At 29.7% G+C, this 26878-nt stretch overlaps 3 protein-coding genes across 3 annotated transcripts; all 3 read left to right on the top strand.

Annotated features, from left to right (window-relative positions):
• The first annotated feature begins 3329 nt into the window (after positions 1-3329).
• Positions 3330-9200, top strand: LOC113375513 (predicted GPI-anchored protein 58). The gene is made up of 4 exons (XM_026615446.1): positions 3330-3408; positions 4607-4999; positions 6750-7100; positions 9055-9200. The coding sequence occupies exons 1-4, from the start codon at positions 3330-3332 to the stop codon at positions 9198-9200; spliced, it is 969 nt and encodes a 322-aa protein (XP_026471231.1).
• A 3655-nt stretch (positions 9201-12855) lies between these two features.
• On the top strand, positions 12856-17544 carry LOC113377421 (filaggrin-2-like). Its single transcript, XM_026617739.1, has 4 exons — positions 12856-12986; positions 14861-14986; positions 16806-17115; positions 17497-17544. The coding sequence occupies exons 1-4, from the start codon at positions 12932-12934 to the stop codon at positions 17501-17503; spliced, it is 498 nt and encodes a 165-aa protein (XP_026473524.1). The 5' UTR covers positions 12856-12931; the 3' UTR covers positions 17504-17544.
• A 4209-nt stretch (positions 17545-21753) lies between these two features.
• Positions 21754-25305, top strand: LOC113377422 (glycine-rich cell wall structural protein 1-like). Its single transcript, XM_026617740.1, has 4 exons — positions 21754-21879; positions 23433-23577; positions 24508-24747; positions 25235-25305. Exons 1-3 carry the CDS (start codon positions 21825-21827, stop codon positions 24737-24739), a joined length of 432 nt encoding a protein of 143 aa, XP_026473525.1. The 5' UTR covers positions 21754-21824; the 3' UTR covers positions 24740-24747; positions 25235-25305.
• Positions 25306-26878: the final 1573 nt, after the last annotated feature.

Genomic DNA, 26878 nt, shown 5'->3' with positions numbered 1-26878 from the left:
TTGTATTAACTAAACAAAGATTTCAGAGACTTTGACTCGATTAGTATGTTCGAAATATTACAACTGGAGTCATTTAGCAAAACACCTGTCTCCCTGAAACTTTCGTCTAAAAAATGCAGTAAGATCATCTCTGTTAATTTTTATAACCAATTGTAAACTCTCTACAATCATATTTAAAATATAAAATTTAATATTTATATATATTGCTGACAAAATTCAATAGTTTTGCATACAATTTTCCGAGGTAATTTTTGCATAAAATTTTTCCAGTTGCAACCGCAAATGCTGAAAGAAGTTTTTCAAAAATAAAACTGATAAAAAATTAGCTAACTAGTTGTAAGCCTTAAGGAACTTTGCATGTATTTTCCGATATGTCGACCCAATCGACCCAATCCATAAGCATTCAGATTTATTACAAATATTTATGAATTTTTAAAATTAATGACTTATCGCAGACTCATAATATTTTAGTATCTGTGATGATTATGATCATAGAAAAGTTTTATCAAAATCGTGAATTATTTGTTTAACGACTATTTGCGAAAAAGCGATCCGGGCGATATATTCCAAACAGATTTTGATTTTGAAACGAAGGCGAAAATTTTAGCACTCTTCTGCTAATTTCAAGGAATCGGCTCAGCCTATCGTTGAAACACCAAACATTTTCTGGCAAAAACTTAAACTTTAACTTCGGGATGTTAAATACTTCGATGATACAGCATTCAGACCATTAGCTTAAGCAGAAACTTTATCAAGCTATAAATAATTTTGAATGTGTGTATTGAATTTGAATTGTTTGTATAAATTTTGTAAAAGGGATAGATGAATATTGATGATAAATGAAGTTTTATTACATTTTTTGTGAGAAAATTCTGCCCTACCTGAGGTGGCCCTCAAAAAAATTTTGATACGAGAGCCCGCCAATTCTTATTATCAATTAAAGAAATAATACTTAAATGTTACCTTCAATGTTAATGCTCTGGGGATCAGCTTAAATTTAATCCTGACCGTCACGAAATAAATTTAGATCTTTCGCAATAGTTCGTTGCACTCGCTTTGAAGTGAGGAGTTCCCACGGGCCGATCGGAATCATCTTTGTGGGGTACAAATCTGTAAAGTAAAAAAATCTAAAAATTCTGAAGTTGTTATTTGCATGAAAACGCGTCTATGTCTGCATAAATTTCGGGTATGTATTCAAAACACGCGCTTTATTACCGAATACTTAAATGTATGCAACAGTTGTTACGGAGAGTCATAAATGTGTTCTATCGAATTTTGATAATGCGGCTTTGATTATAAGAACAATGGGATTCTTTTCTTATTTTCGCACGGCGATTGGTTTATTATCATTGGAGAATTCGCGCTGAATTCATTAATTGGCATTCATTATTAAGATTAACATGCAATTCCCATAGTTCGATAATAAATAATAAATATACATTCCGATTGATAATTCGTTTGGTAGTTTCATTACTTCCGATCATGCAAAGTGAAATTATATGTAAGTCTTCATAATTCATAACTCTATAACATCCATAAAAGATATTGCAATATATTTTTGCCCTCATCTGCATTTTGCAATCAGTTTGCAATACAATAAAAAAAACAGATTAGCAAAACTTACATGGTAATACAACCCACAAATGACGTAAAAATTATGCCAAAAAAAACGAGCGATAATTTTCACAAGACTATATCTAAAATCACTTAAACCAAACTTACGTTTTTCAAATTCTATTATTGCCTAGTTGTTAAAGTTATTGACAACTAGATGAAATTTACTAGTCTTAAGTTTCTTTCAAAATAACACGATTTTGTTTAAAATTTTATTTAAATTCTGATATCAACATAAAATTCTGAATGAAGAATATTGCTAGTCAGTAATGAACAAAGTATGCAATATACTCGAAACTGTAAAGCAAGCTCATAAAAAAGTTCAATCCAATTATTAATTTAAAATTGGTAAAAAATTCAATTAATTTATATCTAAACTATTTAAAAAACTATGAGTAATTTCAAAAATTTTGAAATATGTGGAAGGGCTGTCGTAAAGACATACATATAATTTGCGCAAAAATAGGTAAAAATTTAATACTTTTCTATTAGAAATGATTCAAATCTAAATTTTATCGTATTCAACCCCTTTGCGCTCGTGTGTCTCCGAACCGGCGACGCATTAATCTGTTCATTTGGAAAAAGTTATGTGCTAGTTTTATATGGTGCATTATATTATTCTCTTACGTCTATTATTTTCAGATTTCATTTCATAAAACCTATATTTCCTTTGTATTCTTTTTCAAATAAGCCTCAAATTAGAAATGTCTTTTTTGAAATAATAAGGCCCAAAAACTAGCTTTAAAATATGATACTGCAAAATGATAAAAAATATAAATAACCGACAAGTTGCAAATAAGAAAATATACTGCAACGAAGAGAAGAAAAGTAGTTTTCTCACAATTGTAAAATAAATGAAATTAGGGGTTAGCCCGTATTGCAAAAAAGTGGTTTAAGCACAACAATGCAAATATAATGCAAATGATTGACGGCGCACTAACCACCTAGACATAAAAGCATAAATAGAAAATGTTAGATGTAGAATATATAATATATACAAAAAAACCTTATATTTTTATATAATTGATACGTAGAATACACATAAAATAAACACCATATTTGTTAAATGAATATTTATAAAGAGATAAAAGTCGAGAAATTTATCTGAATTTTATTGTACGACTATTACTTAGAAAATATTTATTACTCATAAAAGTTAAATCTTAACACATGTATTGCATGATTGTATATATTTGCAACCAACAGCGGATGCGCTACTATATGCAAATTATCATTCCCAAAAATACAAATTATTACTAATGGTTCACTTAGGATTGTTAAATATAATTTTATCTGGTTGTGAGAAACAAAAATTTAAATTTAACAGTGATTTATTAGTAATTTATTACAAAAACTCCGTGTATCGTATATTGCAATATAATGAATTCACAAAATATATCCTTGTTTTTTGTCATGACAGCGAATTCGAGACGTACCTCTAATATTAATAAGATCGCACAGGTCTAATTTAAAACCAAGATGCGTCTCAATCAAAACTTCGACTTAACGGGCTCAGTGGCTGAGCAGGTGGGGTGAATAATATAAATAATCAACAATTGGGGCTCAAAATCATGTTCTTTCGGTGGAAGTCACAAAGAAGTGACTTAGCTCCAGAATTCATCATAAAAAATTAAAAATTTATTATTAAAATTCAATAAAAAAATTAAAGAAAAACCATTTTTTAATTTAAAGTTTTTAATTTTATATTTGTTAAAATGAAGACCGCTGTACTTCTGTTTGGTGTGATTTGTGGAATATTGTCGGTAAACGGTCGAGTAGTACCAAGAGAAGCTAGTAAGTTTATTTTATTATTATTTTATTTATCATACATATATTTTTTAATTTATGGTATAAATAATAATTTGAACAAAAACAGTCTAATATAAAACCCATTTGTTTAAATTTTTAAGCAAATTGCTTAATTTAAACATACTTGATAAGAATAATATTGATATCTGTAATATTTTTAAGTGTAAAATTATAATGGTTATTATTGCATTGTACATTTATGAATTTAATATGCTTGAAGTCAGAAAATTTCGTTATGCTATGCTCCAAGTTTATAATGATTTTCGATGAGTTAAAAATCTACGTCATCTGTACGTTGCTTCCTTACTCATAAAACTTTTACGGATTATAAAAAATAGCTTTAATGAAAAATAATTTAGCAATATCAGACATGTTACTTAAAGGCCGAGAAACTGTAGCTGAAGTAAAATATTTATCTGGATTTCAGTATTTTGAAAAATTGAAATATTTGTTTAAACTGTCAAAAGACAAACACCTAGAAAGTAAAATTTACTTCCGTTTTCTTCGGGACGAGATTAGAAAAAAAGAAGTACAATTCACCAAAAGCAGTAGTACAATATCTATAAAAAATCATTCATAGCATTGGGTGAAGTTTTCTTCTCGTAATAAATCAGTGTATTATAATCTACATTTGGTATATCTAAGCAGCATTTGAAATGACCAATCGCTTTAAATAATTTAGATCTTCTTTGAGCAATTTGTGCCAATCAAAAACACTTGTTCTTGACATTAACTTTCTGTTACACATTTTAAACGTTTCGACGGCTAATACTTCATTTTGCGCACAAAATTAAATGCTACTTCTTTGTTGAATAATTTCAGACATTATAAAAATTTAAGAAATTACTTTTCTTTGTTTGCAAACAGAAGCGTAACTATTACACCAATAAACCAATTGGCGTGAAGTTTTACACAGAAGTCAGTAAAGAAACTACCAACTTAAAAATAAAATTGGCCCAAATCGATAAACTTGAAAACGGGAATATGAAAAACATTGAAAATTCTCTCACACTAAACTTTCATGATTTTAATTCAACTGAAGACCTATTTATGGTATTATTATATATCTGTGGTAAATCCTGATCCCGAAAATAATTATTGGTCGTGGTCGTATTAGTTGCCATTACAAAAACTATCCAGGATAATATTATAATAAGTATTATTTTTGTCATTTTTCCATAAGGTTATGTATACATGCAACATCCATATATGATGATGACTCCGCATCGAACAATGTTGATCAGTGGATATTACGGCGCACCAGAAGTACAGAATGCTGCTGGCTTTTCTACCCATCATACAGGCGCCGCTATGGAAACGTTTGCCTCTGGTGGAGCCGTATCCGCCGGCACAGCTTATGGAGCCCCACCAGCAGCACCTAGCGAAACCTATGGGGTCCCGCCAGCAGCACCAAGCGAAGCTTATGGAGTCCCTCCAGCCGCACCAAGTGAAACGTATGGAGTTCCATCTGCAGCGCCCAGCCCAACTTACGGAGCACCGCCGGCAGTGCCCAGTGAAACCTACGGAGTTCCATGCACCCAGTGCCAGGAAATAGCTGAACAACAAAACCCACCAGGTTGATAATTTTTGAATCTCCGAAACTGTTCATTGTTTGCCAATTGCAAAATTCGTATAAAATGTTATATGGTTATTTAGGAAATGATATAATGGCTATAAGAAATATGCGTCAATTTTATCCCATTTGAAACAGCAGTTAGTCCAGCCCTTTAAGCTTAAATTAGGTAAAATCTCGAAATTCGAGATACCCAGCCCTAAGTCTGTAAATACTTGTATATTGACACCCTAAAGTTGCCAAAAAACCTACATATGATAGGGTGTCAATACCATATGTAGGTTGTGAGACAACTTTAGGGTGTCAATATACAAGTATTTACAGACTTACAGCTAGGTATCTCGAATTCCAAAGTGAACTTACTATAATGAATGGACTAAATCTAATTTTTCGCCTTTGTGCATTTAACGCGTCTTTTAAGGTTGAAATAATAACGATAAAAGTTTTATTACACAATACATATAAATAATATATAATCAAAAAAAAATTTGTTAAAGATTGCAATCGACTAATCGACTTCGCTTTATTGTATTGAAAGTGTAAGAATTGACTTTGCTTTAATTGATGGAAATAAGCTTAAATATTATAGCACACACAATTAAAAATTTGCTTCCGTCGTTTACGCAAAAGATTTAAAAAATAAGCATCAATCTTCTGAAACAAGGAAAGATATACAGCGGGGCAAGTTTAAATTAAATATACGAAATAGTTTGATTCTCCCTAAATTAAGTTTGAAATACTAAAAGGTTATCGGGTTTTCCTTCCTGACGAAATAACTCCAGAACGCACGAACCGATTCAGACAATTTTGCATTCTTTGGCATCGTGCATGGCATCGTGCCCTAATGCAAATTGCTGGAACTTCACGCACCGTAATTAAAAATTCGAGTAATGAAAATAATCAACAATTGTTTTAAATAATTTATAAAAACAAGTCGGGTTTTCCTTCCTGACGATAAAACTCCAGAACGCACAAACCGATTTCGACAATTTTGCATTCGTTGGAAAGGTCTCGGGCTCCGCAAGGTTTATAGCTAAGAAAATTAGTTGTGCATGGCATCGTGCCTTAATGCAAGCTGCTGGAACTTCACGCACTTCACGCACCGTAATTAAAAATTCGAGTAATGACATTAGTCAATTTCAGAATTATGATTGGTTAAGTCAAAGAGCAATTCTTGCCGCAAAGAATAATGATGTACACGCACTGAATTTCACCATTCAATCAAAAATTGCTGGCGATTTGGTGACATACCAATGATTCCGACTGGTCTTCGGTTTGACTTCAAACAATCGCAATTTCCAGTTCGCTTTGCGTTCGCAATAACAAGTCTCAATGCCAATCGCTTAGTGTTTGCGGGATAAATTTCAAATAGATTATTTAGAAAATCATTGTTTTTCACATGGGCAGTTATACGTTGCCTGTTCACGAGTTGGAAAACCATCCGCTTTGTTTGTGTTAACGTCAGATCAAAAAACAAAAAATGTGGTTTACCAAACAGCACTTCAATGAAACGGATAATTTGCGGATTCCCTTTCATTCACTTAGAGAAGTTCAATAAAAGACTTCATTTTTGTAATCAAAATAAATTTATTACTATTGTATAATAAAATCAAATCTTTCCTTTTCACATATAAAACAAACAAAAAATTTCTTCATCTTTCTCACGAAACCATCTGGTGGCGAAACGGAGTTCGTCGGGTTTGCTAGTTTTATATAAGCGTAAAATCTTTAGCAACACATTTTTTCTTTATAGCCGTAGAAGCACAACATGGTTGGGACAACACGGAAAACCAGGAACCCGTTACAAACCGACCAAATATTGAAATTGAAGAACCTGTACCCACAGCCGTCAAACCCGTTGTAGCACCCACTCCAGGTTACAGTCCAAATGTGCATCACAAGCCAGCCACAACAGCCCCATACCCACCCAAAGCACCACGTAAAGACAAAAAGCAGAAGAAACCTGTTGTACTAACTGAGGAAGAAGATGAAGATGAGAACGAAGAAGAGGAGGCTTGGATGAATCCTGTCGCAAACCCGACAAGACGTCAAGGCGGCAATGGAGGTGGATACTATCAATTTTTCCCCATGAACTTTAACAAAGGTAAATGATTATAGATAGATGTTATTAAAAACTAACTAAAATTTGCACAGATTATTTTTCCCCTAGCCTTAATAAATAATATAGCTATCTTAATTCCGTATATAATTTTGAATTCGACTTCACAATTTAAAATTATTATTACATGTAATTATAAACATATTACAAATTTAACTAATCAGTTGGTTGAATACAGAACAAATGTTCGAGATTTCATAAAAGATTCAAGATTTGATCTGAGCGTCTTTTTATCTTGTGTGCAATGTGAGGTACAGTATTTGAAATCATTGACACAAGTGAATTTTTAAATCAAATTATTTCAGTTTTGAATACCGCATAATAGACTCAATATAATTGGAGGTTTAAATCATATACAATCATGTAATATATTAATTGTAAATTTAAGTTAGTTAGCGTAGTTTGCTAATTTATTTCCAACATCTATCAAATTGTAGAGCTTTGATTTTTATGTTGACGCATCTATTAATGTACTAATATATTTATATTATCACCATGAATTAATTAGCGAATAACTTATTGGAGTGATAACTTTTGATTTACAAAATTTAGCACAATGATTTCATGTGTATGTTTAAAAGTGTGTGTATATGTATGAGTGAGTGTTTATTTATTGGGTTGTTCGGAAAGTAACTTCCTTTTTATAGACATTTTTGAACATAATTTTCGTAAAATAAACAATTCCTTTAATAAATTATGTAATGTCAGTTTTGATCGAAGATCTTTTGTCATATTTCTGGTATCAGCATAATTCCGAAAACATGAATTTTTTGGTCGTTATTGGTAAAAAATTGATCAACGTGCTTTTTGGCATGCTTTGAGGTAAAGGTTTTACCGCCTAACATTTTTTTTATTGGCCGGTAAAGATAATTGTCCAATGATGGCAGGCCTAGAGAACATGATAAATGTGTCATTGGGTCGCATTCAAGCTACAAAAGCTTTTGGCGATTGACCAAACTTATGTGAGGTCTTGCGTCGTCTTGATGCAGGACTGTATCTTGCTTGTAGGTTAATTCTGATCTTTTCTATTAAAGTATATCATTTAGTTTATCTAGCTGATGACATAAAGCATCTGAATTAACCGTTATGTTATCTTGGAAAAGGTGAAAAATGAACAATTTCTTTAAAATCTTACCAAACATACTGCATCACCTTTTTCTGGCAAACTTAAGCTGTTTTGAGCAGGTTCTTTTTTTGTTCCATGGACAAATGCGTGTATTGTATTCCTCACATCCCACTTGAAATTCCTCGTGACAATTCGCTTCAAAACTTGATAACTTTCTAGACTTCTCAGGCATATCTCGGACGTCAGTGCGACGACGCAGGTTTCTTTCTATGAGAACCTTATTACATTGAACTGTTAAATTTTATCAATTTTTACTAACTGGGATCGCATGTATTATTATTCGTCGGTTTACATCAACTAATGCTTTTCTCGCGTCTTTATTAGCTTCAACCGTACTTCTTGAACTTGGCGCATCTTGAACATACCTTGAAAATACCAGGAATGAAATTTAGCAAACCAATTTTGGCACTCTCGTACTATCAACACGCCATTCTCGTACATATCGATCAATTTCATTTTGACTTAATCAGTTTTAGTACCTTTTCTATAGCAAAAGAGTAAAATATGTCGAAAATGCTGCTTAATTCTTTCCGTATTGAAAGTGGCACCATCCAAAAACTACTGCATGTAAACGATAAGAATTTCTTACACACAAGCCTTAAAATATAAGTTTTCAAATCATATAAAAATTATAGGGCTTTAGTGTGATGTTCGGTTCAAAAAAATATAGTTGTGCTAAAACGGAGTGACTTTCCGAACAACCTTATACTTGAGCTAAATATTTTATAGAATGTTGTTTATTCTGTCGACAAATACAAAATTAATTAAGTAAATTCGTTAGCTGAATACTTTTTTAAATAATTTTTAATAAAGGCTACGGCGGCCCAGGCGCAGCTACGGCTATCGCCAACGCCTTCAGCACGGGTAAAGGAGGAATGGCTTCCAGCACAGCGACTGCCTATGGAGCGCCGCCACCACAGCAGCGAGGACAGTGGAAAAGAAGAGCCCATCGGTATTGAAAATATCGAACAGAACGTTCAAAACGCTGTTAGAATTATAAAATTTAGGAATTAAACAGATACAAGCTTACAAATAAATACCAGGAAATTAATTAGCTTGAACTTGAGTTTGGTCTGTAAACCCAAGCAAAAGATTAAACAGTTCCATTAAAAACAATACATTCGCATTTCACGTTTTAGATAACTAAGTATCTGAAGATACACGCTACGTAATTTTAAAATTATGTAGTAAAGTTTGATAAAAATATTTTGATAATGTCCATTTCATACATATGTATACATAATGTTTGTATTTAATAAAATTATATTAAGATATATATTTATGTATTTAATCATTCTCGGTATTACGTGCATAGTCATTATTATCACATAATATTTTGTTCACCAAAATATTTGTGCGCGCCGCAGTAACGTAAAAATGTTCAATATTTTAATATTGTTAATATCAATGGTGTTTATAAATGATAAGTGGTTAGTTTCAAGTAAAAGACATGGATTTAAAAATATACAAAAAACCTGTATACATAATTTTCCTAAAATATTCCTACAGACCCGGGGTCTTGAAACGTAAAGCTATTACATTAACGATTTTTTAACACTTTTTCACGTTTTAGCAACGTAAAGACAGTGAACAATATTAAAAATATTAACAAAATATTTTTTGGTGTGTGTCATATGTGTGTGATGCTAAGAAGCTCTAAATGAGCCATGTCAGATATATATATCTGCGATTTGGTAGAAATCCATGCCAAGTACAAATATCCGTTTTTTTCTTTAATATATTTTAACTGGATTATCAAATAAAGTTGCCATGACCCATGTGACTTTCTTTCTGATATTTTCGTGGCGATCAACTTCTTTAAAACGGTTTAATGCTTATTATTTATACAAGGCTGATTAAGTAGTGTTTACAAAAATAAAGTTGCTAAAAACCCTAAAAGAAGTCGTTAGACACTTTTATGCCATAAATATATAAACCACGAAGCAGTGACTTATATTGGCAATTGAATCGCGTTATCAAAAGATTTTACTGCCGTCTCGACTTACAAAACATCTAAATAACCTGTTAATTTCCTATGCTATTATTACATAACTATTGCCACCTTCAACAATGGTTTGTAGTCGGTATAGTTGTGATTTTGTCTGCACAGAATTCAATTCTTCGAACAATTACAATTACAATTACATGAGTATATGTAAGTTATATAATCACTTCAAGCTCACGATGGTCGGCAGATACAATCAATCTGTTTTTTGTAATATTCTTATTAGAGGATTTTTTATTTATTTTCATTGCGGATTTACTATATGTACTTCAAAATCTTCCAAATGCGCATTAAATGAAGTCAAATATTTTTTAACTTATGTTAAAAGTAAGTATAATAGTAAAACTAAAATCGTTATAAGACATATATATTTATAAGTTTTGAAATATTTTAAACACGAGTATATATATATATATATATATATATATATATATATATTAAAAGTGTCAATTCGTGTCATCTTTTATTAAAAATTCGAAGCTCTACAAAACAGGTTTTTTATAATTTATTTTGTAGAGCGTCGAAGAAAACTCATTCATTTGTTTGCTAAGTTATATAAAAAACATTTTTAAAATTTTTGAAAATTTCCCCACGCTATTTCCATACAAAACTTTGACTGAATTGCGCATTATCCAAAAGACAATATTAAGAGCTAAAACTTATAGAGGATTTTTATTATCAATTTGGAAGCATGTGAGCCCCTAGGAGCAAGAAAATTAGAAAATGTCCATATTAAGGACAACCCAAATAAATAAATATATATATATATATATATATATATATATATATATATATATATATCGTTTACTCGTGTATAAAATGTATAAAAACCCACAAATATAAAAGCGTACATATTTATATATAAATATATAAACACATGTATACTTAATATATAGATATATTTAAATAATTATAGACTTTTTGATAAAAATTATAAAATTTCTATGCCAGTTTATGCGATATCGGAGTTCAGAGGTCGCAATGATTTTGATAGTGTATTAAATATCAATATAAACATGTAATACACATATTTCGTAGAAATGAAATAATGTTATACAATTTGTTTATGACATTTGTTTAGTTGTACATGTTTAAAGTTACTAATAATAAAACCAGATAATAATGAATTACATCAATTAAGAGACGTCCAGATAAATTAAAATTTAAATAAAATGTAAATTTAATAGAGTTGTTCGAGGTTAATAAACTATATTATCTTGTATTGTCAGTTATTAGGTAAATCCAAACTGTGTATTGAGATCCAATGAAATTCAAATCAACACAACGGTAAAATGACAGAATTATTGTCTAAAACGAGATTTCTTCAATGAAGAATATCTTTCTTTTGAGTAATCTATAAAAATATTTTCCACACTGGTACTGGTAATTTTTGAAATTTAGTAAATAAAATTTTGAAATTTTAATACGTCACGATATTCTGAGCATAGACGAATATTTTAGGATGTTCATTAACACTATGAACTCTGCCATCATAGAAGGTTTCATCAAAATCGTAAAAAAATTCAACTAATAATTACGAAGAAACCGCTCGTCCGATCTTCGCCAAAAACTAATAAGAACGATTCCCAACTGATACATTGCCAAAGATTTTCAAATTTTCAAAATTGTGGACTAAAATTTTCTGCAAATTCTCAAAAATGGCTCAACTGTTAAACTTGGTAAACTAATCGATGCAAATCCTTCTCGATTTTTTTGTTATAAATTCAATTACAAACTATGTATTAGGACATTCAGTAATTAATATGATATTATATGGCTTTTTGAATAGATGGCAGCAGTTGTCCAATGAAGTCGAACCCAAGTTGTGACTAGTTAACTATATTCGAAGTAATGGTGCTTTTAAAACTCGGTTTAGGCGTGTTTCAGTAAACGTGGACAAAAGGTTAAACTTTAGCCCACATACGCACACATACTTTTCTAAATTTTCAAATTAAATAATTTGGAAAAACATCAAATTAGGAAATAGAATTATGTAGCGAAAATCTTTTGAGAAGTAAATAAATTAATATCACTAAATATTTAAGTTTATACAATATGTCAAAAGAATTTCCCGAAACGATTAGAATTATTTGCCATATGAATGAAAAGATCATTGAATTATATTTGAAAACAATTACTTTGATTTATTGAGTTAAGCAATATTGAAATAATTTATTCTAATTTGACAGTACATAATTCAAATCACCACAATAAATCATAGTCATTTTATGTTGCCATTAAAATATATTATGCGTGCAAATTTAACAGCTCGGAACAATTATGAGTATTATGACATTTATTGTTAATTTAGTGGCTATTTTTCAATTTCTACAGCCATCACCTGGCCAGTGCAGTATGCGTCTATTTTGCAACTCGTTCTAAACAATTGGTGCAGACAATAACATAGCCTTGTGTTCCGGTCAAATTGACATGTATAACTAAAGAGCTAATAATTCTTAGAAACTAGTTTGAAAGAAGAAATATTATGTATGACGCAGTTAATTGAACCGAATGAATCAGGGAAGCGATCGTATTTTTATTACTGTTGTCTCATATAATTCGGTAATCAATTCGTATAAAAGACCGGCTTCCAAAATCTTAGAGGCACAGTGTAACACAAACATAAGATAGAGTAATACATATTTCTTATATATTTTTTCGATTAACAGTTCAATCATTATCATCATGAACAAGTTTTTGATGTTAGCATGTGTGTTGTTGCCGATGGTTGTAGCCAGACGTAAGTATTTATTGTCTGTAATTATGACATCGAAACATATTTAACACATTATTTGACGCAAATAATTGTATTTATTTATGGTGTGATATATGGAAATGAATTAACTAGCTGTTCAAATAGAAACAGAGCTAATAAGTATTTTAAATACAACAGAAAATCTATGTATAAGTCAATATAATGTGTTCAGTAATCAAAAGTATTTATTATTTTAAAATAACCTTATTCCGACGTTTATCCTAATTCCTATGGATCTATGTGGGAAGGATGAATGACTATTTTCTAAAACAAACTGAATTTTTGAAATATTTTAAATTAACGTCAATAATTGAAAAAATACTAGTTTGAACTTAGATTCTATGACTAAATATTATATTGTGTTCAAATTTACATATATAGATGATTTTAGTTGTCTGTAATAAAATCTCTTTTTTATATTAAAAAGTTATTAATTTAATTATTACATTTATCTCCTTTTTCAAGAACTTTAAAACCAAAATTTTTTTTATTAAGCACTGACAACAAATTAAATTAATCTAAATGTAGGTACATTAACCGAATATTAGGATTCAAAATACTTCGAGCTGTGTTTACTTCTATGACTATGAGGAAAAATGAGGCTATAAGATCGGAAAATCAAAATCATAAATAATAATAGCTATCTAGTAATACGCTATTAAACAAAAATTAAAAAATTATAAGAAAAAAGAGGCCTCTACTTCAGAAAAATAAAATCATAAATATAATAATAGCTTATATATAATATAGACATATACATATAAAGTTTTACTAAATAGCTATTAGTTATAATTTTATTTTGCTGAAATAAGATATTTGATTTTAATTCCAGAATATGTGGTCATCCCATATCCAAATATCGTAAGAAGTATGAATCAAATAAATATTTTTTTGAGGAAAGGGTCGCTTTCAGTTCAGAAAATAATATTGTATAATATGAATATTATTATTTGATATTTTTTATTTTTTCATTAAGAATAGCAATCAAGATATAATGAATAAATGAAGAAAATAATAATAATAATAATAATAATAAGTAATAATAATAATAAGAAAGAAAAATTATAATAATAATAATTTAGACTTCACTCTATTGAGTGAAGTCTAGTGTTATTGATTGATATTAACAAAAAAAATGAAAAGAGTTTATAATAATTTCATATAGGTATCAACTTAAGTTTCTATTATTAAAATTCGCAAAACAATTAACACATCATAATTTTTAAAATTATTCTAATAGCTAATTGAAACGAATATTAACGAAGAAAACAGAACTTGCATTGAATACAAGTAAATGTTATTCAATCGAACTATTTAAATTTGATTAAAACTTATCGAACTAATGAAATTGTTTAAATATACATGACTATAGTATGTCGTTCAAGGTCTTAGGATTTAAACGTTCAAATAAAACGAACATTTTAAATTCAACTGTTACTCATTTGTGTGCAAATTACCAAAATACACAAATGTCTCTACTATATTCAATTTCATTTGCGTAATGTTGTTTAGCATAACATATTTACATTTTTCTTACTAAAAACAAACAAAGAAAATTAATCATGTAATTTTGTAATAGTAAAATATTTTATTTTTCGAATGTTTAATTGACATTAAAGATTTGTTGGAACACAACTGGTGCAACAGAGAAATATAAATGCATGCCTTCTTGAATATAATACATTTTATATGCTAAATAAAATAATTGAAAAAGCTTTATATTCTCAAATATTAGTAAGTGTGTTATATTTCAAATATTTGAAAAAATATTATATCTTAAGCATTATATTTTTAAATATTTATTAATTATTATTATTATTATCATTAACGAATTAATAAAATGAATAATTTGTTTTCAGCCGGCTACGGAGCTGGCGGTCATGGTTCATCCGGTCATGGCTTTAGCCATGGTTCAAGCGGTTTGGGCATTCACAGTTCTGGTTCACATATTTCAGGAGGCACCCACGGACAAGGATTATTACACAGTAATAATTTTAAATACTTAAAAATAAAAAAGTTACTCTTAAGACAAAATCTTAGCGCAGAATTACGTAGTGATTCATAATAGATCGAATGCTTTGTTGAAACTTATTACATGTTAGGTTCAATATTATTGTTCTAACTTTTGTTGCATATAATATTTTCATAATCTAATATCAGTTTAGATTAAGTTTTTGTTACGCCAAAAGATATAAAAACCATATTTGTAGGGATATGATATGGCATTCGACTCAGATCTCATGAAGAACACTAATAAAAGTCTGGAAATGTAATGCTATTCGACTTCCTCATATGCCTTAGTTGTGAAAACTTTGGCTTTGAGACCCAGCGTTCCAGATTCGATACCCACTTTGGATAGCCTGATATCAAGCAGTAGTAACATCGGTTTTCATTTGAAAATGTAGATCTGAAATATGTTCAAAAGTGATCCTAGACTTTCCCCAACATCGCTGCTTCAAATTAATTATCAACATTAGAAAAATTATGAATCATTATAAGAGAAATAATAATGGTCTAACCGTTTAAATTCAAATAATATATTGATATAAATAATATTTTATACAATTAGCATCTGTTCGCCTAATATTGCTCGTAAATAAAATAAAGATGATAAAATCAGACCTAGCTCATAATTAAGGTGAAGGATTTCAATCAAGTGTCCCGGATTGTTCTAAGAGCCGGATTTAGAACATTTGTCCCGGATTTTCCCGGAATTTCGAAAAGTATAGGTTAAAATTGAATGTTTGCAATTACTTGATATATCAAACAATACTTTGTCAAATTCAAAATTCCAATGCTTATTCCGGCTTAATATAGCCAAGATAAAATAGTTGAATAATAAAATTATTACTTTCAGTTAATAATATTGATTTAAAAAAAGTTTTAAACAAACAAAAAAATTCTGATTTATATTGGATACATTCTAAGTTATTTAGTTTAAAGAACATAAGCCTCCCTTCCGTCCCGGATTGGCATAACTAAAATTGACTGTCCCGGTTTTAACCATGAAAATATGGTCTAAAGAAATTTGTATTAATAATTTAAATCGAATTAATGTTCTGAGAATGATTTATAAGTAGGATAACTCCTATATTAAAATAAAACACCTCATGCTTCCAAAAAACTAAATTTAAGAGCGCAGTTATAACAACAAATATTTTTTTATATATTTGAATTGCGACTAAATTTCTACTATGAAGACACTTACAACTTACACTTCACTTGTAAGTAATTGTTTTGGTTTCTTTGATGTATAGCTACTGTGGTAGCAACCCACTAGTTCTCCTTTTCTAGCTGTGGCACATTTTTTTAACTATACTTGAATAGCGTTTGTAGAATTTTTATTACTATGCAGCAATGCTCTCGATGATATTATCACTTAATGTCATATTTGATAATAATAATCAAGTATAAATTTGATATTCTGCTAGGCAGGAGCGCTCCAAGGGTGCTCAGCGCCCGCATACCATCTGTTCAAGGGCGCCCCCTATCCTCTATTTTTTTTAAACTATTTTCACAGTTCGTCATTGAAATTATATGAAAAACTACGTGTGATAACGCCCTCTCGACGTTGCACCCGCATTTTTCGCATGCATTGCATTTAGGGTAAGACCAGCCCTGCTGCTAGATATCATGCTGCCCGAGGTTTGGATCACACCCTGAACTAGTAATTGATATTCCACGTTGTTACCACAAGGCCGCTGGTTTCTCAACAAATACTTCTTAATTAAAAAATATTTAAAATGCATATCACCTTGCGTTTAAACGGCATATGTCACCTAATAAAAATATATCAATTTACAGGCTCCGGCTTACACGGAAGCAGTTTGCACGAAAGCAGTGGTTTACATAGCAGCGGCTTGCATAGCAGTGGTCACTCCTCTTATCAAGAACAACACTCCAGTTTCAATCAACACGCAGGAGTAGCTTCAGGTTCCCACCATCATGACTCTGGATTTGGACACCAAAGTGCAGGATTTGGACACCAAACTCATGGACTCAATCAACACGCCGGTGTAGGTGGTGGATCTCATCATTTGGATACTGGATTCGGAGGTGCTGGATTCGGTGGTTCTCACTCTGGATACAATACCCATGGAGCAGGCTACTATGGGTAATATCTATATTGCAAAGCTTTTTCAACATATGATTTTACATTAAGTAGTACCTACACGTTAAACTCTTCCTCAATTTTGAATATTTTATAAAATTGATTTTTTTTTATCTTACAATTAAATGTTTGCTTTATATTTGGTTTAGATTATAGAAGTAGAGATTTTCATAAGTAGTTACAAACAAGCAATCAAAGTTAATTGTGTTGATTTTATTGAATGTTTAACACAAATTTCAAAATTATACTTTATTATATAAATTTCTTTTGACATTTATGTGCATCACAATTGACTTATTCTTTGTTTTTTAGACACAATTTACATTTGACTCTATTAAACTAACATTACTTATGGCCATATAAATTTTCTTTTTCTATTTTCAGACGTTAAGCCGTTCAACGAAAATAATAAACGAGAATCAGATTACCAGAAGTCATTATGAAGATTTTTTTACCATAAATGTCAACTAACATTCAATGAGATACGATATTTTCAAAATAAATTATTTTTACAAAAACAATTCTGTTGTACTTATTTTTGAATTGTATGCATCTTATATTCTTTAAGTACGAGAAGAGAAATTAAACGTGTTACTTAAATATGATATTTAGGTAATATTTGAATATAATAATTATAATATTATTATTAATATTATTATAATATTATATAATTTTTGCCATTGCTCAACAGCTAGGTATAATAGTTGCTATTTAGAAAAAGAAAGCATAATTCTCACAAGACGTAATGCGAATCAGAAATCAATTGCTGAAAAAAACTATAGCATCAGAAAGAAAAGAACAGTACCTATTCTTAAAAGTGAAAAATGTAAAATGCAAATATATGAAAGTATATTGGAGTATTCAACGTATAATTTAGAAACAGCGTGCATAATACATACAAACACATTTATGTATATATAATAACTAGTTGTATATGGCATCGTGCCTTAATGCATATTGCCGGAACTCCCGTACCAAAAATTATTCTTTTCAAAAAAGATTCATTTTTTTTTTAATTGATAAAATTTAATTTTTGAGAACTTTGAAAATTCTAAAAAAAATTTTTTATATTTTGAAATGTTTCGGAAATTTTGAACTTTTTTTCAAAGCAATCGCGCTGCGCAAAGACAAAATGTCAAAGCGCGTAAGCGCCGCATCGCTGTCTAAAAGCTAAACTTTACTCAAATGTATACTTATTAAAATCTTTATAAAATATCTGGTAATGATGTGCATATGTCTAATAATCATTTTTGGCCGCCAAATGAATTTTTACACACGGTTCCCAAAACCGTTGAACCTGCCTTCCCAAAAATTTAACAGGTTTTTAATTTTGTCAATTGAAGTAAAATGTTTTTTAAATTATTGAAATCGGACTCTACGTTCTCTTAAAAACTGAATTACCATATTTGGCACTTTTTGGCCCGTATCTTCGAAACAGCTAGACCTACCATGTACAAAAAATCAGGACGTCTCCTTATCAATAGTAATCGAATGTTTTTTGAAACATTCAAATCGGTTAAATCGCGTTCCCAAAATCGTCGAAGAAAATTTGCATCCGAATACACACACACACGCACCTCCATTTTTCTAATTGTAAGGCATGTCAAAATGGTTCAGAAACGTAAAGATATATAAAAACTTTCATTTTCGATTTTTTGCGATTACTATAAGCCTATAAGAAGATAAAACGATATGTAATAATAAATAAATTTGATTAATTAATGTATTGGATCATAGATGTTTAAAAATAAATAAACAATTCTATGATTGAATATAATGTTTGGAGCATACAAATGAAAGCGGAAGATAACTCAAATATCTATTAGAAAGCCATAAGGTTTATCCATACACGGGTATATACATAAATTTTATTAGCGTATAGTATTTAAACAATTTATCTCCAAGCAAATCGAACAATATTTGCGAAATATGTTGATCGCAAGCAAAGGTGCGAAATATAGAGAAAATTTCTTGATAGATACCGTCTCAAATAAGTAACAAAAGCTACAGTTATTTAGGATAGTACCCTATAGAGTTAGTTAGTACCCTAAAGAACAATGACTGTTCCGGTTTGATCGGCTAGCTTGATATCAAGCAGTAGTGATATCAGATTTACTTTAAATTATTAATTTCAAATATGATATCAATTGAAAATATCTTTTTACGACAAGTATTAAGTTAAAAGTATATCACAAATAATGATATATCACAACAATTAATTACTGGGTTGAGTTTCGATCTCCATCGCTAAGTTAACAAAATAATTATTAAATATCTTCATATAATAATAAACAAATAGCAATTCAAATAGAAATAAACAAGAAAAATAGCACACTAATAGTAATAAAATAATATCTTCAACAACATACGTATAAGTTTTATATCTATTTAATGATTATAACCCTTTTCACTCGCAAATTGCAAAAATTATATGTATTTTGTCGCCGGAGCGGCGGCATCGGAGTGAAAAGGGTTAATACCTTGCTCATATACTCTACTGTCAAAATTAATGTCACAAATATGTGGCAATAATTTAGAAATTTTGGCTAAAAATTCTATATAAAAATGTTTAAGCAAAGTATACTATCTTACATATTTACCATATATATATATATATAATTTTTTTTTTAATTTTCAAATTTTTTTCATGCCATTTCTATACGAAGTTTGATTGAATTGCGCACTATCTAAAACTTAATATTGAGAGCTAAAACTTTCAGAGAATTGTTTTTTATAAATTTGGAACTATTTGAGCCTTCGGGAGTAAGGAAATTTGAAAATGTCCTTATTAAGGACCACCCTAATATATAGATATACGTATATATATATAGTCAATCCTCCGTTAACCGAGGGTTGACTGTATATATTACGAACAAAATTATTTTTTCTTAGTATCGCATTTAATTAGAATATACGGATGTTCAGTACCTTTCAGTAATTAGAATATAAGGTTGATCAGTACCTGATCAATTTTAAGTTGAAAAAAGTAATCACGGCTCAAAATACTTAATCTGCAGATTGTGTATTACATCATTTACGTAATATCAGTAATATATTATGCCATATTTTTATATTTGATACCAGCACAGAGCGATATTAATGGAACCATCACAGATAAATATGTATGTTATTGTCTCAAAGAGGTTATCGAATAATTGCGATTGAATAAAGAATTTTTTAATTAACTCTATCCACGGTATATAGTTTAACAATTCTATATTCATATCAATTAAAAATGTTTATATTAGTTAATAATAATCTTACAACACATACCATAATACTGTGTTATTCAAAATAATATATATATATATATATATATATATATATATTATTTTGAATAACACAGTAACACAAAAACTATCCACGGTATATAATTTAACAATTCTATATTCATATCAATTAAAAATGTTTATATTAGTTAATAATAATCTTACAACACATACCATAATACTGTGTTATTCAAAATAATATATATATATATATATATATATATATATATATATATATATAAATCAACATAGTGGTCCTTGTAATAGATATTTTTTATTTTTTGCTCATATGCTTCCAAAATGATAAAAGTATCTCTGGAAGTTTTAGCTCCTAATATTAACATCAAGATAGTTCGCACTCCAACCCCAACCAAATTTCTTATGAAAATAGCACAAATAAAATTTTATCTGCTTTTTAGAATTATATAACTTCGCGACAAGTGAATCAAAATTTTGACAATAACATTGTATTTGCTTATTTAGATCATAAATTAAAAAAGTTACAACGAAAATTTGATATATCTTATAAAATAAGTATTTACTTATGAAGAAGAACCAAGAAACTTTGATTGGAGTGCGGACTATCTTAATGTTAATATTAAGAGCTAAAATTTTCAGAGATTTTTTTTATCAATTTGGAAGCATTTGAGCCCCTGGGAGCGAAGACATTCAGAAATATTCATATTAAAGACCACCCTAATATACTAAAGACTAATATGTAAGTATAAGAATTAGGCATCCAAGGAATTGAATTGGCATTCAAGGTTGTGAAGGCTCTTAAAAGGTGACCCTTTTCTAAGTCTGATGATATTTTAACTGGGGCCAGTGTCAAGGACTTTTAGACATAGAAACATATTTATAATCTATATGTACAAGTAAAAATAGGCATCACTACTGCTTGAAATCACGTTACATGGAATTCTAAATTTCTACTCGGAAACCTGTGGTTATAAAACAAAGACACATATTTTTATATACATCATCAAAAAAAAATATTGAAAATTATTTATTAAAACCGTTAAACGTATTAGTTAAATTAATTATAATTAGGTGTAATCTTGTTTTTTTCTCATATGCATATCAAGAAGTATACAAAAATTAGCGCAATACTAATGATAATTATCATACAATTCTGATAGAAGATAATTACTTAGCAAATTTATTAACTAATATAAATATTTACATATAATATTACGTATCACGTACAATACTAAGAACTCGTATATTTACTGCAAATCAAAAAAACCTATGAAAATAATGAGAATGATGTCAAAAATCAAGTAGGGGTATTGGGAGTCAACATTGTGTATCAATGTACACATATCATTACGGAGTTCGTATAAAAAGCAATGTTGTGATTGATTTAACACAGTACGCGTCGAAAACCAAGTGCCATATCAGTGATAAATTTGGCAAAATATTTCAGAAAAAATAAACAGAATCATGTTGAAGTTTGTAGTTGTGATTTGTGTCACGTTGCACATTACATTGGCTTATCGTAAGTAGAGTATTTGTGAGCGTTAAACTCTTCTGCAACATTCAATCTTCTTTAAATTATGCGGTGCAAAAATATCAGTCAAATTTATTTTTCTTCCTTAATCTTAATAATTATATATATATATATATGATTTAGTAGTTAAGTTTAGTATATATATATATATATATATATATATATATATATGATATTTTCAATTTCTCTGCTACCAGGGGCTCATATGCTTCCAAAATTGATTAAAAAATTTCTCTGAAAGTGTTAGCTCTTAATATTAACTTTAAGATAGCCTGCACTCCAACCAAAATTACTTATAAAATATATCAAACTTATATTGTAAGCTTTTTATCCATGATGAAAATAAGCAAATACAATGTTATTCTCAAAATTTTAATTCACTTGTCGCTCAGTTATAAAATTTTTAGAATACATAGAAGTTTACCCATCTTATTTTCATAAGAAAATTTAGTTGGAGTGCGGACTATCTTCAAGTTAATATTAAGAGCTAAAACTTTTCGAGATTTTTTTTTATCAATTTGGAAGCTTTTGAGCTCATGGAAGCAAAGAGATTCGAAAATATTCATATTAAAAACCATCATAATATATATATATATATATATATATTATATTATTATATATATAAATATATATATTATATTATATATATACATATATATATATATAAATATATATATTATATTATATATATACATATATATATATATAAATATATATATTATATTATATATACATATATATATATATATATATATATATATATATATATATAGTAAATTTCATTTTATCCTAACGAACAAGCTTATCCAAAACATTTTCTTCCATAAAAATTTTCACGAATGTCGATTTTGAAATATTCCAACTTTCAATGTCAAACATAAAAAAGATCATTAGATTAATTACTATTTAAATCCATTCTTTTTATGTGACAGTTAATCCAAAAGATCGGCTAAATCATTCTTGTTGCAAGCGACTGCAAACATAAATCACGTTTGGTATAAACCACATTATTTATGAGCAAATAAAAAAATAATAGCATCTTATATTGGCATTAAAAAATTATCGTGATGTAACAATAATTAGATATTATCTATACCAAAGTCACTAATTATCATATTAGAACATATAATCTTCGAGTTCCACATGTGAATTCATGGCATTTAAGTTTTAATTTACCTATGCAAAATTGGAATTTCTAGGAATTACGTACTGAACAATCACTCAAGTTATTAAAACCTAATTCAATAATAAAAACTTCTTATTTAGTACCATCATCAGTATGCCTTAGGAGCCGGGTCTTTGTGGGCGCGCGCGTTGTTCTAAGACAGCGCCAAAGAAAAATATGTTTGAAAACAAATATGTACTGCCTTTTTATATGCATTTTTTAAATTTTTTGCATAAACACAATTATTTCGTACAAATTTTAAGTAATAGGTTGCAAAAATTTTATAAAAATGGTTAGACATGTATAAAAAAATTAGGGATAATACTAGTCTTTGTACATGTAAGTTTTATCTAATATAAGAATATTTTACTTTCAGCATATTATAATCATAATGCTGGTGTCGGCGGTGGTAGTCACGCGTTGGATACTGGTTTTGGAGGAGGCGTCAACCCAAATGCTGGCGTAGGAGGAGGTTCTCATCATCTCGACCAAGGATTTGGCGGTTCTGGTTTTGGAGGAAGGTAATTCTTTTCACCATTTTTTAAATTTTTGAACGCACTCAGAACATAATAGTCCTATAAGCTGTATTTTGACTTTACTAGTCCATTCGAAAGAATGGGAAACCCAAACAGTTGTACCATCTCTATATGATAAATTATTATTACAATTTCTGTAATAAAGCGAATATTTTTATTGGTGCAGCACCGCCGGGTGAGGGCTATTTTCACTTGAAACCATATTACTATTTATATTTCCAAGTGAAAATCGTTGTCACTACTGCTTGAAAACGAGCTGCTCGAAGTGGAATCGAACTTGGAATTTCTGATTCAGGTCCAGACCCTCTAGCCGTTCATATACGAGCGAGCCCATTCATGTCACATAATAATATTTGTTAATTTTTTATTGTCATTTGCTATACTAATTCTTCTTCTCAATGATTTTTCATATATTTTTCTTTCCGTCTTCTAATTATTTCTTCTTTCTAACAATTTTATACGTTGATTTTCCAGCATAATAATTTAAATATATTTCTATTAACATATTTAATATATTGTTCTTTAGTATTATCAGAAAAATATTTCAAGTTTATCGACTTCTTTGTACATAGTACCTAGTTTCAGTACCGATTATATTCGAGTCAAGCATTTAACCATTAGAATTATTAGGCCATTATTAAAATAATAAAATAATTATTATGGAATAAAAATTGTGTTAATCCAGTTTACGCAGAGTTTTGCAACTAACTAGTTTAGCATTTTGATAAAAATTATTTACATTACTATTTATACAAATTTATATTTATTCAAACATGTATTTAAACATTCTTAAAAATCTAAACCCCAATCAGAAACGAATTATTATAAGCAAAGTACTTTATACTTAATAAACTTATAAGAAGATGCTAATTCATGTCTAAATTTATCCTTAATCCAAAAAAACGTTTTTTTCAGTTACAATCAGGCTGGAGTAGGTGGTGGATCACACCACCAAGACGTCGGATTCGGAGGATCACGCTACCCCAATTCTCAACCCGGATTTGGTGGATCTTTTTACCCTAACCAGCCAGGAGTCGGCGGTGGATCGCATCACCAAGACGCCGGCTTTGCAAACCATCGCCCATCCGGAACCGGAGCCGGCGCCGGATTGCTGGGACCCCCTCCAGCTGTGCCATCATATGGTTAATAAATATAGTAAGTATCGATGTACATTCATTCTTATTTGAGATTGATATTCAGATTATAAGTATGTTAATATTTGAATATAAGATTAAATTTACAAAAAAATCCACGAAAATGATTTGAAAGATTAAAAATTGTATTGGAGGAAATAGTGCTTTCATTTCTATGGCTTCAAGCAACTAGTTTTTTTATTCAATATAATAACATCGCCGGCAATACGCTGTTGTAATTAAGATTTAATTATAATTAATTTTGTTATTTTATCAGAAGTATTCATTGTTAAGTCTAAGTCAATATAATGTAGGCGTGTCACATAAAATAGTCATTATAAAGTTACATCTAATTTGTTTTTAGCCGGAGTTCCGTATAAAGCATTTATATATTTTTTAATTTAGTTGAATTATTAAAAATTACCTAATTGTTTTTTTTGGCTCTAAATAGTCGAAAATACCAAAATTTACCAAGCACCATTTAATGATTGAAGTTCTTTCTTTTTCAGATTGTAACATAAGAAGTCTTTCACGTCAAATCGCTTCCATTTTATTGTTAAAATATGTATCTAATTTGAATAGTTTTATTTTTAAGCATTATAATATTTATTGGTTATAATAAAAAAAAATGTTGAAAGTAATTTTTTCTTTAATGAGTACAACACCTTTACCACGTTTCATGAAATTTTATAGCTAATGTGCAAAATGTTTTAATAACTTTTAGTTATTAAATATTGAATATATATGGGTAGTTAAGGGTGCTCCATGTCGTAACGGGCAAACGTGCGCTATCTCGTATGGACGGGGTCGCGAGTTCAAACCCTCGCTCTGGCAACCTGAATCGGGCAGCAGCAATATCCATTTATCAATTGAAAATATAGATCAAAAATATGTTTTCAATTGAAAATAACCAGTTTCGGGCACTGCGTTGTGAAATGGAAAATCTCTCACACTATTCTTCTCTGAATCGAGTTGGAGCTTATGTCAGTTCATGGACCTGCCCGTAGACCAGTACCACCTATTGATTTTATTATTAACTTTTAGTTGATATGCTTGGAAAAAAAATCAGATTAACGTTTTACACCTAAAATGTAAATTCACTCATATGTTATTATGCCATATCATAAAGATGCGCTTATGATAAGATTCTTTTTTTACGTTTATGCGTAGATAAAGTTTTCTATCTAAAACACCTGACTGCACAGCAGCCACGTAGCATTTCAACAGTTTTTAGTACCACTTTGTATGAAAAACGCTACGCAGCCTTGCCAGGCAGAATCGGCCCATAAATTAATGAATTATTTGTGCGCAAAATAAAATATCAGCAGCCAAAATGTTTAGAATGTAGTGCAAAAGGCTTTTCGTGAAAAGTCAATGTCAATAGTGTTGCGCCAATTTTTGAACTATCTATCTATTCGCAACTTCCGAAGACTTCCGGAGCCTTCCGAAGATTTCCGATGCCCTTCCAAGCGAAATCCGATCGAGGACGATAAGAATCTCCCTCTTCTACTGCGGACGCCCTCGAGAGAACAACTTTCAATAAAATACATAATCTTCGTCTTAGTTTCTGATATTATTAAATAAATTCAACGTTTCTTGATATATAGTTGTTGGTGTTTGATTTACATACTTTGCTTATTAAACTTCCTCAGTGTTAATCTATAATAAATTTCACGCTGATGGCACAACAATAGCGAATTGCAAGGCACAAGTTGTTAAAAGAAGGCCGAAAGCGTGTTGAAGTTGAAAACAAACCACATAAAAAATGATCAAGAAGAAAGACTACTAGAGAGGTTGCTGATATTGTTGAAATTTCGAATGGGTCAAAAGTCAACACTATTTTGAAAGTCGTTTTCGCATTACGATAAAGCACCATCGCACACTGCACTCATTCTTCGTGACGACTTCGCCAAAATATCAACCAACATCGTATCAAAAACACCAAGTTTGATTTTGCATTATAGGACTTCTTTAAAATCGTTACGTGGCCATGGTTTTGACTCAATTGAAGACCGAAAAAGGAACTAAAGGCCATTCCGGAAGACGAGTAAATAAATGTTTTGAAAATTGGAAAAAGCGTTGGCATAATTGCATTGCACCCAAGAGGGAGTGGGGAAAATAAATTTGATATAGAAGAATAGATACAGATTTCA

The sequence above is a fragment of the Ctenocephalides felis genome, unplaced genomic scaffold (genome assembly GCF_003426905.1).
Source record: "Ctenocephalides felis isolate EL2017-DRISC unplaced genomic scaffold, ASM342690v1 CF-g0.4_SCAFFOLD_01886, whole genome shotgun sequence".
Lineage (NCBI taxonomy): Eukaryota > Metazoa > Arthropoda > Insecta > Siphonaptera > Pulicidae > Ctenocephalides > Ctenocephalides felis.
This window is presented reverse-complemented; position numbering and strand designations above follow the sequence as displayed.

Coding starts and splice junctions, on each gene's coding strand:
- LOC113375513 (XM_026615446.1), top strand. CDS start 3,330: ATGAAGACCGCTGTACTTCTGTTTGGTGTGATTTGTGGAATATTGTCG. Junction 3,409..4,606: donor AGTAGTACCAAGAGAAGCTA/GTAAGTTTATTT, acceptor TTTTTCCATAAG/GTTATGTATACATGCAACAT. Junction 7,101..9,054: donor CCCCATGAACTTTAACAAAG/GTAAATGATTAT, acceptor TTTTTAATAAAG/GCTACGGCGGCCCAGGCGCA.
- LOC113377421 (XM_026617739.1), top strand. CDS start 12,932: ATGAACAAGTTTTTGATGTTAGCATGTGTGTTGTTGCCGATGGTTGTA. Junction 12,987..14,860: donor GCCGATGGTTGTAGCCAGAC/GTAAGTATTTAT, acceptor ATTTGTTTTCAG/CCGGCTACGGAGCTGGCGGT. Junction 14,987..16,805: donor CGGACAAGGATTATTACACA/GTAATAATTTTA, acceptor ATCAATTTACAG/GCTCCGGCTTACACGGAAGC.
- LOC113377422 (XM_026617740.1), top strand. CDS start 21,825: ATGTTGAAGTTTGTAGTTGTGATTTGTGTCACGTTGCACATTACATTG. Junction 21,880..23,432: donor GCACATTACATTGGCTTATC/GTAAGTAGAGTA, acceptor TTTTACTTTCAG/CATATTATAATCATAATGCT. Junction 23,578..24,507: donor GGTTCTGGTTTTGGAGGAAG/GTAATTCTTTTC, acceptor CGTTTTTTTCAG/TTACAATCAGGCTGGAGTAG.